At 41.9% G+C, this 13,500-nt stretch overlaps 1 protein-coding gene across 6 annotated transcripts in view; it reads right to left on the reverse strand.

Annotated features, from left to right (window-relative positions):
- Positions 1-13,500, reverse strand: part of CYFIP2 (cytoplasmic FMR1 interacting protein 2) — a 175,048-nt gene that overhangs the window by 95,365 nt on the left and 66,183 nt on the right. For all 6 annotated transcript variants that reach the window (XM_006901973.1, XM_006901970.1, XM_006901975.1 and 3 more), the window contains 3 exons: positions 11,967-12,084; positions 8,699-8,818; positions 7,363-7,488 (listed from right to left, as the gene is read on the reverse strand). In XM_006901973.1, coding sequence (XP_006902035.1) covers positions 7,363-7,488; positions 8,699-8,818; positions 11,967-12,084 — 364 coding nt within the window. The remainder of the gene's footprint in view (positions 1-7,362; positions 7,489-8,698; positions 8,819-11,966; positions 12,085-13,500) is intronic.

Consider the following 13,500-nt stretch of genomic DNA (forward strand, 5'->3'; position numbering starts at 1 on the left):
CCCACAGACATGATCTTTGTAGTACCGTGACATTTAGAGGCACATGCCATGCTTTTTATAGACAATACCGGTTATGGGTTTTTCTCACCGTTAATTTTCCTAAAGAGTATTAATTTCCTTTTAAAATAATTTGGCCAGTTATTGCTTGTATCCATCAAATCCAAACATCTTCCCCTGTAGGGGTCATGGGAAGAAAAGATTCTCTGTATGTGCCTCCTTCACTTAAGTTTGGAAGGGAGAGAAGTGCTTATGCTGACTGTAGTTATCCAGACCCGTCTGCTACAGGTTGCACACTTTTTCTTCTGGGCTCCGGTTGTCTCCCTACACTCAGACTTCCCTCTGCAACACTCCTGAGGTATGCATTGACCCAGCTACTTTGCCCATTACTTACTGGGTGTCTTTAGTGCGATGGGTGAGGGACAGGTAGTCTATTGTGGCCTTGGGGTGATCCACCTTTACCTACAATAAACCTAAACTTTTAATCCTCATAGTCCTCCCCATGGTCACCACACTCATGACATACAACCAAGTTTGAACGATGTTCAAACTTACACCCTCCATACCAGACCGTGAGCAGAGCAAGGCCGAAGGATGCTGAGTGTGCCCAGTCCCCAGTACTTGTGCACAGCAGGCAGCCAAAGGATTCTTTTTGAAAAGGGGTCAATAAATGGATGCGTGAACGTAAGAGCGAAACCCTTTTCTTTCACTAAGCCTTACAACAAGAAAGAAAACTTTCAAAGCAGCAAAAATGGAAAAGAACAGTACTAGGAAGTGTGGAATATCAATAAAACCTTCCTCCCTCACTGCTGAAGAATCATACCAACTTGCAGCTGATCCAGGGAGTCATTCAAACTGCCAGAGACACAGCATTTGGGTTAGCAGCACAATGCGTTATAGATTAACTAAGTCTAGTAAGTTTAATAGTCTTGTTAGAAAGAAAATTCAGTGCACTGAAATAATAAGGGAGAGGTGAGGGGCTGGGGGTGGTGGTAGGTGGAGAAAGTGTAAAGGAATGTTAGGTCATAAAACAATCTGAATGGACAAATTCCTTGAAACTCATGACCTACCCAGATTGACAAGGACAAATACAGAACAGGTGAACAGACCTATCACAAAAGAAGAAATTAAAGGGAGCTCTGATGGTCTAGTGGCAAGACGCTGCACTGCAATCCCAGAAGTACGCGGTTCAAATCCACCAGATACTCTGCTGGAGAAGGAGGGGGCAATCTCCTCCTGTACCAGTCAGATCTGATTTGATGGTACACGTAAAAATAATACAATTAAAAAAAAGAAGACATTAAAAAGGTCCTACGAGAAAAATAATGCCCTAAAATATAATACTTTTAGGCTATTCTCTCCCCCATAGACATCAATGCCGTATGTGGACGTTTTTCTTTTGCTTTTCAAGGAGAGGAGCAAACGGGGCGGGAGGAGGGGGGAGGGGTTTGTGCGGGGAGAAGGGTGCAACAATGAATGAATGGAATCCCAAAAACTCTGTAGATGTTCATTGAAATGAAAAATAAACAACCTAAATTTAAAAAAAAAAACAAACAAACAAACAACATAATCTGAAAAAAAAAAAAGGTCCTAAAAAGACTTCCCCATAGGAAAAGTCCTCTGCCAGATGGCTTCACCGCTGAATTCTACCAAACATTCAGAGAGGATTTATGACCAATTCTACTTAAATTATTTTTAAAAAATGAAAAAACAAGAAATACTTCCAGAGTCATTCTATGAAGCAAGCATAACCTTAATACTAAAACCAGGCAAAGATATTACCAAGAAAGAAAACTACAGATCAATATCTCTCATGAATATCAATGTGAAAATCCTTAACAAAATCTTAGGCATAGAATCCCAAAGAGCAAATCAAAACAATAATTTACCATGACCAACTGGGAGTCAAAACAAAGTAAGTAACAAGAACTGTATGATCTTAGCAATTGATTCAGAAAAGGCATTTGGCAATATCCAATACCCTTTCCTGAGTAAGACACTCAGTAAAATTGGAATAGAAGGGAATTTCTCCAACATAGTGAAAAGTATATATGCAAAACCAAGAAACAACACCATTCTCAATAAGACTAAAAGCATTTTCCTTGCATACAGGAACCAAACAAGGAAGCCCACTATTACTACTTCTATTCAGTATTTTCTTTGGGAATGCTTGCTAGGGCAATATTACAAGAGAAGGAAATAAAAGGCATCCAGATTAGAAGAGAGAAGATTAAACTATTGCTATATGCAGATGATATGATAGTATACACAGAAAATTCCAAGGACTCAACAAAAAACTGTTAGAGTTAGTAGAGCGGCAGGATATAAGATCAATATCCAAAAATCAGTGGGATTCCTCTACTGTAACAAAAAGAACTCAGAGGAGGAAATCAAGAAAGCACTAACATTTAAAATAGCCAAACACAAATTGAGATACTTGCGAGTGAACCTAATTAGAGATATAAAAGACTTATACAAAGAAAACCACAAAACATTTCTGCAGGACACAATTAAAGACCTAAAGAAATGGAAAAAAATATGCCCTGTTTATGGATCGGAAGACTCAGTATTACAAAAATTACAGTTGTACCAAAAGCAATCTACACGATCAACACCAATTCCAATTCAGATACCAAATTCATTTTTCAAGGAGATTGAAAGGGAAATTGTCTAGTTTATTTGGAGAGGCAAGAGACCCTGAATAAGCAAAATATTTCTAAGAAACAAAACTAAAGTGGGATTCATTGTACTTCCTGACCTCAAAACCTTCTACACCGTGGTAGTAACAAAAATAGCATGGTATTGGTATAATGGCAGGCACACAGACCAATGGAACAGAATTGAGAACCCAAAAATAGACCCAACTATCTATGGTCAACTGCTATTTGACAATCAAACCTCTCAAATGGGGAGATGACAAACTCTTCAACAAATGGTGCTGGCAAAACTGGACTGCTACCTGCAGAAAGCTGAAACAGAACCTGTATTTCACACCATACACAAAAATCAACTCAAGATGCATCAGAGACCGGGGAGTAAAGCCCAAAACCATAAAGTTTATAAGAGACAAATTGGGATCAAGCTTAGAAGGTCGAGCATATGGTATAAAGAGACAGCCAAATACAGCCAGAAATATACACTTTGAAGAGGATAAAATTGACGAATGGGATCTTCTAAAGATTAAATCTCTATGTTCATCAAAAACTTTTTTTAACAGGGTGAAAAGGAAACCTACTGATCGGGAACAAACATTTGGTAATACCAGCTCAGAAAAGAGTCTCATAACAAAAGTTTACAGACTACTCCCGGGCCTCCACAAGAAAATGACTGATAACACAATTACAAAGTGGACAAAAGACATGAAAATAATTTTCACAGAGGAATATTCGAATGTCCAACAGACATATGAAGACATGCTCAAAATCACTGGCAATAAGTGAGATGCAAATCAAAACCACAATAAGATACCCTCTTAATTCCAGCAGTGACAAAGCTAACAGGACAGGAAGTAATAAATCTTGGAGAGGATATGGAGAGATTGGAACTCTTATACATTTTTGGTGTGACCCTGGAAGGCAGTCTAGTGCTTTCTCAAAAAAGTTGAACATAGAAATCCCATATGATCCAGCTATTCCATTGCTTGGAATATACCCCAAGAAAATGAGAACTGATGCACAAATAGAGACCTGTACATCAATGTTTATAGAAGCATTATTCACTATCATAAGAAGATGGAAAGAACCCAAATGTCCAACCACAATGGAATGGACTGAGAAATTATGATACATTCACACAATGCAATACTATGTAGCATGCAGGAGCAATGATTTTGCAAGTTGTTACCTAATTTGGGAGGGACTGAAGAGCATTATGCTGAATGAATTAACTCAGTCCCATAAGGACAAATACTGCCATTATTGTAGTATGAACATGAGGATCCAATGGGGCCAAGGGTGGAATCAGAGGGGTGAGGATGTGTGAGTGGGAAGGATTAATCATGGGGTCCCACAATTTGATGGGTGGGGCATGTGAGGGATCTTGTATGAAAAACAATGTATTTTGTAAATAAACTAGTATAAAAAGAATGTAAAATAGACTCTACATGAATGATTCTATGAAATACAATATAAAATAAGAGACAGTATAAAACCTAATGTATATGGACTGAGGCTCAATGTCAAGAAGACAAAGATTCTCACCACTGGACCAACTGGCAGCATCAGGATGGATGGTGAAGAGATTGAGATTGTACGCAGCTTTAGTTTGCTTGGATCCACAGTCAACAGTCTTGGCACCAGCAGCCAGGAAATTAAAAGGCGCATTGCCATGGGAAAGTCTGCTGTTAGGGACCTCTCCAAAGTACTGAAGAGCAATGGTGTCTCTCTGGAAACTAAGGTGCATCTGATACAGGCCATAGTCTTCGCAATCACTTGTTATGCATCAGAGAGTTGGACAATGACCAAGGAGGATAGAAGGAGAATTGATGCCTTTGAGCTGTGGTGCTGGAGAAGAGTATTGAGAATACCATGGACTGCTAGGAAAACAAACAGATTTGTCCTGGAGAGGGTTAAACCGGGTGGCTCCTTGGAGGCAAGGATTCTGAGGCTCCATCTAACATACTTTGGACATGTTGTGAGGAGAGACAGGTCCTTGGAGAAGGACATCATGCTTGGGAGGGTGGAGGGACAGCGCAGGAGAGGAAGGCCCTCTATGAGGTGGATTGATTCAGTGACTGGGATAATTGGGATGGGAGTGTCAGAGACAGTGCGATTGGCACAGGACAGAGTGGAATTTAGGGCTGTTGTACATAGGGTCGCTATGAGTCGCAAGCAACTCGATGGCACATAACAACAATATATGAATGAAACATACTGTAAAAGCATTATTATATGATAATCAATAAAAAAAGAAAAGAATCTGAACTCCTGGCTGGAGATGAAACTAGGATATATTGGGGCAAACGAAGAAATTAGCAAGATGTATTTGCAACCATGGGCTTGTGATGGTGAGAACAGAGAAAGACTGGGCAAGATTGAACCGTTGTATACAGGGGTGATAGGGTGGCATTAGTAAATTCAGATTATTCAAACATATGGTATAGTTGTAAAACTTAACATGATGAGTTTCTAGCCTGGAAACTTGATCAAGCATTTGTTTGGTCCTCAGACCCTGCTCTAACTTCTCCATTGTCATGTAGAGTACCTTAAGCTGTCTGTTTACCAGGAGGGGAAATACATCTCTCATTGAATTAGGATTTGTCTTTTCTCAGTCATAAGAAACTGTACCCCAAAGTGTGTGTTAACTAGAAACTGTATGTAAGAATCTTTATATATACTTTATGAACTGTACTTTAAATTTTCTGTTTACCTGGAGGAAAAATGCCTCTTTCCTGAATTAGCATTTACTTTCTGAAACGGTTTTTCTCAGTCACATATAAACTGTATCATAAATTGCCTGTTTACTAGTAACACTGTGTAGGACTGTTCTTTTGAATGTAAAAATCCTGTAGCTTTGAACTAGCTGATAGTAATATCTCAAGAAGATTAATACGTAACTCAAATACAAAAAAACATTAACAATTCTTAGAAGAGGAGGCAGGTTTTTGAGAGGATTGTCTCAGCTCTCCCAGCTCTGCAATAAAGCTGAAATTCATCTGTCTTATTGGTGAGTGACTACAGAAAAAAAAACCTTGCATTCACTCTAAGTTGGAATTAACTTGATGAATCTAACAGTAACAACATTTCTATTAGACCACTGCTTCTGTGACAAACAATTGTGGTTTCAGTTAAGTACTCTCAAGTCAGCACCAATCCACAGCCGACTCCACAGGTTTTCAGAGGCAATAAACAGCACAGGAGGAGATCGCCCATTTTCTTCTATAAACATTATATAAGAAAACTATTGACTTAACCAAAATGCATAAAATTACTACATTGGGAAGACAGGGGGAAAGAATGAAATGAATTTTGGTGTGGGAGAGGGAGATAAGAAAGTTAAATTCTATCTCCAAAACTGAAAGCAATAGAAAATGTCCTAAGTTAAAAAACAAAAAATGTCTTAAAATCATGACATTTACAGTGTATCATAATCATGATAAATGTGAATATAAACTTTTCTCCAGGTTTGTATGAAAAATAAATACAAGAGGTAAGGGGTCACTCTGGACAGTATCAAATGGGGTTAAAACTTTTTCTTCTATGTGAAATGACATCAGTAGGTCTCAGTTCTTGGAAGTCCCATAAAGTACTGCTTAAAAGCAAACTCTTGGAGGACAAGTCAGTTCCAACTCATAGTAATTCTGCAGTAGGTTTCCAGGGCTGTGAAATTTTATGGGAGGAGATGCCCATCTCTCTCCAAAGGAATGGATTTGAACTGCTGACTTCTAAGGTCCACACAGTATTCACTACAACACCAGGGCTCCTTAAAGTCAATGGCTGCAAAAGGACAGCCTGACCCCTTACACATCTAAATGACTCTTCACAGCTGTCAATATATGTGTACAATACACATACAATGTATACATATATTGTATAAATATGGTTTAATATTAATACAGATGCATATATCACTCCATTTTTATGCAAATAAACAAAACTATATTTAGTGTAAATAGGAGTATGCTATTGGCTGTTCTTTTAATGTTTTTTTAAATTAGCAAAATATCATGCCTATCTTTTCTATTTACTGACTGTATAGATGCAATCATATGATTACACCTTTATCTGTCAACCTGGTCATGTCTTGAAGGATATGTAAGGTGTTTTGTGTATTTTAGTATCAAAAATACTATCATAAATATTGATGAACATGTATCTCTGTGTAGCTGGCTTATTGCCTTGAGATATCTCTGGAAAAACTTCTGGGTCAATAAATATGCATGTTAAAATTTTGGATACATATTATAAGAATGTCCTCTAGAAAGCCTATAAATTGTAGGAAGCCACTGTAAGTTTCAGAGAAAGTTTTTTTCCCACGCTTCATCCAATAATCAATAATATCAGTATTTTAAATCTTTGTCACATTGACTGATAATAAAACACTTAGACTTTCCCATCTTACTTTTAATTTGCAGTTTTTCACCACCTTGAGCATTTTTATGTGTCTCTTGGCCATTTGGTTACTTGACTACTTTTTCAGCAGGGTGGTCAATATTTTCTTAGTCAGTTTTAGGAGCAAAATGGGTGCTGGGTTATTTCTGAATAATATGTTGGGATAGAGACCCCTTTGGATGACAGCAGGTTCTTGAAGGGAGGAGGGCACAAGGCAGGAGGCCTGTAGTGTGGTCATTTGCTCAGCACCCACCCCTTGAGACACCCTGAGAAACCCTGAACCTCCCTCCTGGGGCGGGAGGGAGGCAGCACTTGCCTCCACAAAGGCGAACTTCTCCTCGCTCGTGTAATTGTAGCGCGTGGCTCGCTCGTACTCTTCTGCGGTGCCAGGGCAGTCCTTGTTGCAGAATTTGTCCGTGGGGTGGACCAGCTTCCAAGAGTACTGGAAGAAGGAAACAGCTCAAATGTCCATCAACTGAAAGACGGGTGAGCCAAATGCAGCAGAGTATTGGTCATAAAGAGAAGTGAAGCACTGATATGTGCTACAACATGGGTGAAGCTGAGACAGTAATATAACCCCAAGTCAATACAAAAGACAGTACATTATTCTTCCTACATGCAACATTCAGATTAGGGAAATCGAGAGAAATGGAAACAGATTAGTAGTTCCCTAGACCTTTGAGAAGGAGCCCTGGTGGCACAATGGCTACCCTCTCAGCTGCTAACTGAAAGAGCAGTGGCTGGCACTCCCCGGGGCTCCATGAGAGAAAGGACCTAGTGATCTGCTTTCATAAGGACTGTCGTTGTTAGACACCACTGAGTGGACTCCACCTCACAGGGATCCTATGCACAAGAGAACAAAACTCTTCCTACAAAGATTATCGTGAGATGCCATCACGTTGGAGTCGACTCATGGGGGACTCTCCAGTGGCTTTTCAGAAGCAGTAAATTGTATGGGAGGAGACTGCTCATCTTTCTCCAACAGAGAGGCTGGTGGATTTGCCTGCAGTCCTTTGAACCAGCAGTGCAATTCCTTACCACTAAGCCACAAGACTGTATCTTCCTATAAAGATTACAGCTTCTGAAAGCCTCTGGGACAATTCTACTCTGTCACACAGGTGTCTATAAGCCAGAATCTGCTCAATGGCACAAAACAGTAAGATTCAGGTGAGAGGTAAGTAGGGGATGACAATCAACAGGTATGGAGTTTCTTTTGTTGTTGTTGATTTCCATCGAGTTGAGCATGACTCATAGCGACCTTATGAACAAAAACCTGAAGCCTTTCTTTAATTGTTATAATTTCTCAAAGTTCATAGAGTTTCCAAAGGCATATTGTTTAGGAAGTGTTTGCCACTCCTGCTTCTAAAAAAAGGGTGTTTGTAAGCCAGAATTGGCTCAATGGCACACAACAACTAGGTCCAAGTGAGAGGAAAGCAGGAGAAAGCAGTCAACAGACACAGGGTTTCTTTTAGAGGTAGTGAAAAGGTCCTAGCTACACATATCAGAGAATATACCAAAAACAATGGACTTGAACACTTTAAATGAGGCACGTGAATTTGATCTCAATAAATATGTTTAACTGAAGAGACAGAAAATACTGGAAAGAGCCTGCAGGATGGGTTGGGAGGAATGGGAGGGGACGGGGTACCCACCACTTCCATGACGTGGGCACTCCACTTGGATAAAAGCTGCAGGCCCCGCAGGGCCAGGTCGAACAGCTCGCGGTACTCCTCGTCTGACTTCTGGCTGTCCAGCCCGGAGCCCGTCACCACCTGGGGAACACGGGCCGTCACTCTCCCTGCCTAAGTGCCTAGCACCTTTGATGCATCATACCACTGATTCCTCCCACAAGCACCAAAAGGAAGGTGCTATTGTAACACCCCCTTGACCAACAAACTGAGGTCAGGTGGCTTGCCCATGGCTTAGACATGACTGAGAGTTCAATTTTGGGTGCAGGGGCACCACAGGCCTGCTCCTCACCACTGATGTATCATGGAGCAGAGGCTTTCAAACCCTGCAGGTTGTAACTCCCTAGGAAGTGACTAATACAGAGTGATCTGGGAATGCGTATACTTACATGGAGATGTTTAATAATATGAAACCACACTTTCAGGAAGCAACCTTCTTCGTAATGCACATGATTCCCTCTGATTTTCTATTCTATTTCACACAAAAGTTCCAATTTCAACCCATTTCATTGATTTCACAAATGATTAATTAATTAGACCTCATTCATAGATTTAATTCAATGGCGCAGAAAAATATCTGTATACGCCATATCTGCCAATGAAATGTAATAATACATGTTTATATAATTGTCTATGCATATATGTAAATTGTGTATTTATTCATCTATCTGTGTGCGTGATTTTAAATATAACTTTGCACCAGATTCACATTTAGCCCACACCAAAATGTGACCGAGAAGTGAGCTGGTGCCCGCACTTGGATAAATGAGCGGTACCGCACTCATCGGTTCACTGAGTGGTGCTCTAATTTCACTGAGTAGTGGCTTGTGAAGGAGACAAATAATGTGGACTGACAGGGCCAGTATTACCAGAAGGCCTCACCAGAAGGTGGGCCAATCACCACACTGCTGGTACTTGTCCAAAAAAGTCTCCATTTCAAGTACGTTGCTCTACAATCAAATGGGGAGTCCCTGGATGGCACAGACGGTTGTGTGGTGACTATCTGGTGACCAATTGACAGTTCAAACCCACCCAGAGGCACCATGGGAGATAGACTTGGTGATCTACCTTCTGAAGGGTCTTGAAATCTCTATGGCAGTTTTACCCTGCGCACGCTAGACTGTCATGAGTTGGAATCAACCGTTGTTGTATATCGTAGAGTCGGAACCGAACCATAGCTGACCCTCTAGTGGGTTTTCAGAAGCAGTTTAATCATACGAAAGGAGATCACATCTCTTACATAGTGGCTGCTGGCCTTGAACCGCATGCCTTCAGGATTGCAGCACAGCTTCTTGCCACTAGGCCACTAGATGGTTATTAACAATAAGGATCTGTTCCCAGTCTGGATTTGTAAAATATGAGCACTATAACTCTTCGCCACAAGATGGAGCCAATGAACAAACATGAAATTAAAAAAAAATCTCACACTCACACACACAACCCCTTCAAACACTGCTGCAGCATGGGAAAGTTTCTGAGGCTGCAGGTTTCAAGGCCATAAATTGCACACAAGGTAACTGTCCATCTGACTCCCTCAGAGGTGGACACTATGCCATTGCTAACTTATAGTAAACCTTGAGGACAAGAATAGAACTTACTCTTAGGGTATCAAAAGCTGTAAATCTTCACAGAAACAGATGGCCTCGTCATTCTCTGGAAAAGTGGTTAGGTTCAAACTGCCAATCTTTTGGTTAATAGCACAGCATCAAATGCTATGTTACTACCAGGGTTCTTTATCATGGGGCGGAGGGAAAACCCACCTCCAAACAACACAACTCTGTCATACTCAAACTCAAATCCACTGAGTCAGAAGCACTCAGAGCTGACCCTCCAGTGGGCTTTCAGAGGCTGTAATTGCACAGGAGAGTGTCCGCCTTTTCCCTGTGGAGCCACTGGTTGATTTGAACGACCTGTCTTTGGACTGGCGCCACAACTCCTTACCCTTTAGGGCACCAGAGCTCCCTTGTCTTGACAGTGGCAAAAAATAATTGAGGCATGCTTGCCGCCATTGATTGTGAATGCTGGTGACTGCGGGTGTGCCACACAACTGGGCCCTGCAGGGTTTGCAGGGGCTGATTCTTCAGAAGTGGATTACTAGGCCTTACTTTTGAGCACTGTTAGGTGAACTTGAACTTCCAACCTTTTGTTTAGTAACAGGCTTGTTAACTGTTTCAACCACCCAGTGCTCCAATCCAGGAGTCTATTTGGTAAAATACTTATCAGACAGTAATGGGAACAAAAATTGGAAGAGGTCTAGAAAGATGTACTTACATGCAACAATTAGTCACAGTTGGTTCTGGATGGCATGATTTTATGTGAATTTCCCTCTCCTTTGCATATCTCTATTTTCCCCCGCCCTTATATTTGTATATTGGTCATGCTTCCACATTGAAAATAAAAAGGGGAAACTCAGCATCAATAAAAATGTAGCTGTTACGCAAAACAAGAAACCATTATGAGTGTAGGGAGCTCTGCGGCCTGGTCCACAGGAAGTTGTGCTGCTAACGCAATGATCCGAACCTACCAGTGACTCTGGGAGAAAGACAGATCATCTTCTCCCATAAAATTCTGAAACTAGTTGGAGGGTCAGCTATCAGCTGGTTATAATTCGATGGCAATGTGAATGAGAGATATTAAGATTATAGACGATTTTTATGGTCTTTTCTGTCCCGTGTGTGTTTTTGGTTTTGAGTTTTTTATTTTTAATTTATTTCTCCAGTGTGTGTTTTGGTTTTGCGTTGTGGTTTTTTGTTTTTTTAACAATGACTACTGGCTATTTATTATTGTGTAGTTTGAACATATTTAGACGGTGCATGAGTATGTGCATTCAGATATCTACTCTTGTCATCCCAAGTGGAGACAGTTTGGATCATGCACATCCCAGAATCACCATTATTACCAAGTGCCAGGTACAGTTCCATCAAAGTTTCCATGGACCATCAATCAATCCATATGATCTTCTCAATGAAACCTTAAGGATAAAAGCTACTCCTATACCATTCTGAGATGAAGAAATCAAATGCTGAGTAGCTTGCCCATGCCATGAGTGACGTGAGGAGCCAGAACAAAAGCCAGTTCTACCTGGTTCCGGCCCTCTTGCCTCTTGCCCTCCCCGATGCCTGCCTTCACCCGGCTCTCCAATCCTTGTGTGTCCAATGCTGTCCTGTCGGCCCATCCCCTCCCTGCTCTGCGCCCACATGGACCTCCACCTCAGCAGCCCCCTGGCACTCACCTCACTGTTGCTGTAGCGAGCGAGTTCAGAGATGAAGCGGATGTGGTCATCCCGGATCTGCACCATCTGCTCGCAGATGTTGTACTGTGGGCTGATGCTGCTCTGGGTGCACGTCCACCTGGGCAGAAAATCACGCGTCGGAGCAGGTCCTGCCTCAAGTGTCCGAGTGGGACGGGCTCCTTCTACGCAGCAGCTGCTTGGGGTGCCTCTGACATTCAGCCCACATGACCAGCTAGCTCCCTTGTGTGCCAGGCACCTCAGAGGGACCACAGTGGGCTTCCTCTTCTTCCTTTGGGAATGGCCTCCTCTAAGACCCAGTCACAGGCTTTTCTACATATCCTGTCCAAGTACTTACCAGGTATATGAGTAAGCAAATAGAAAAGGACTAGTGGCCCCTTTAGGGCTCCAGACAACTGAAATATGAGCAAGGTAAAAAAAATGACTGGGTCACCTCCCTACACAATCATCTGACTTGAATAGCATCACCAATCCACGGGTGAAACAGCTTCAGGGTCGGGCCTTTGAGCTGGGCCTAGGAGAACCTGAAGGAGAATGTGCCTTTTTGTCACCAAGGGCTTCGCATGGGTGTGTCCTACGATGAAGAAGGCAAGACCACTGTGAAACGCAGTCCTGGTTCTCTATTTCTCCTCCCACATTTCCCTCTCCTTTTCTTCCCTCGCCTCTTTTTTGGATGATGCCATTAGGAAAACCTTCTGGAATGGAAAGAAAAATAATCTTCTCTGGTGCTGGGTCACCCAGGAGACAGACTGGGGCATGCAGTTAAAGCCAGGACACCCCAAAATGGGGGAAACTTTGTGGAAAGAATTCACTACTTCAAAGCGAGCACTGACACAGTCCTGATAAAAATATACAGAATGGTGACAGACTCACTCGCATCCACCGTGCAGTGTGGTGTCATCATGAGTTCTACCGAGTCACTTAGGGAGGGAGGGGGCTCTGCTGTCACTCACACCTCTGACACTGACACTCTTCCCTGGTGACATCAGCTCCGATCCTCTAAGCTGTTCAGATACATCTAGGAAGCTTCAATAACTGTTTATGCACATACTATTATTTAGGGCACAAATGCCCTCCCCTTGACAAAAGGACATGGTGGTCCCTTTAGGTACAGAAAGGCCAAATTCTTTAACAAAGGCCATAATCTTCAACCATGCACTCAGCTTTGGGGGAGATGCACACCAAAGAAGCAGCTTTAACAATTGTAGAGATCAAATAGGCCAAGGATCAAATCCCTCCAACTTCCATGATACACTGGCACTCCCACCGTGGCACCAAACCAAACTCCTGCCCTGTTTATTCCGACATCTAAATGACCCTACAGGATAGAGGAGAACTGCTCCCCAGGGTTCCCAAGGCTGAGAATCGCTACAGAATTAGACCACCACATCTTCTCCCATGGAACAGCTAGCGGATTTGAACGTCCAACCTTCTGGTTGGCAACTGAGTAGCACTTAACCACAGTCCCATCAGTGCTCCTCCAAATCTAGGCACAGGTCACCTTAAATCATGAGAA

This window comes from Elephantulus edwardii, unplaced genomic scaffold, assembly GCF_000299155.1.
Source record: "Elephantulus edwardii isolate Elephantulus edwardi_28Jun2011 unplaced genomic scaffold, EleEdw1.0 scaffold00354, whole genome shotgun sequence".
Classification (NCBI taxonomy): Eukaryota; Metazoa; Chordata; class Mammalia; order Macroscelidea; family Macroscelididae; genus Elephantulus; species Elephantulus edwardii.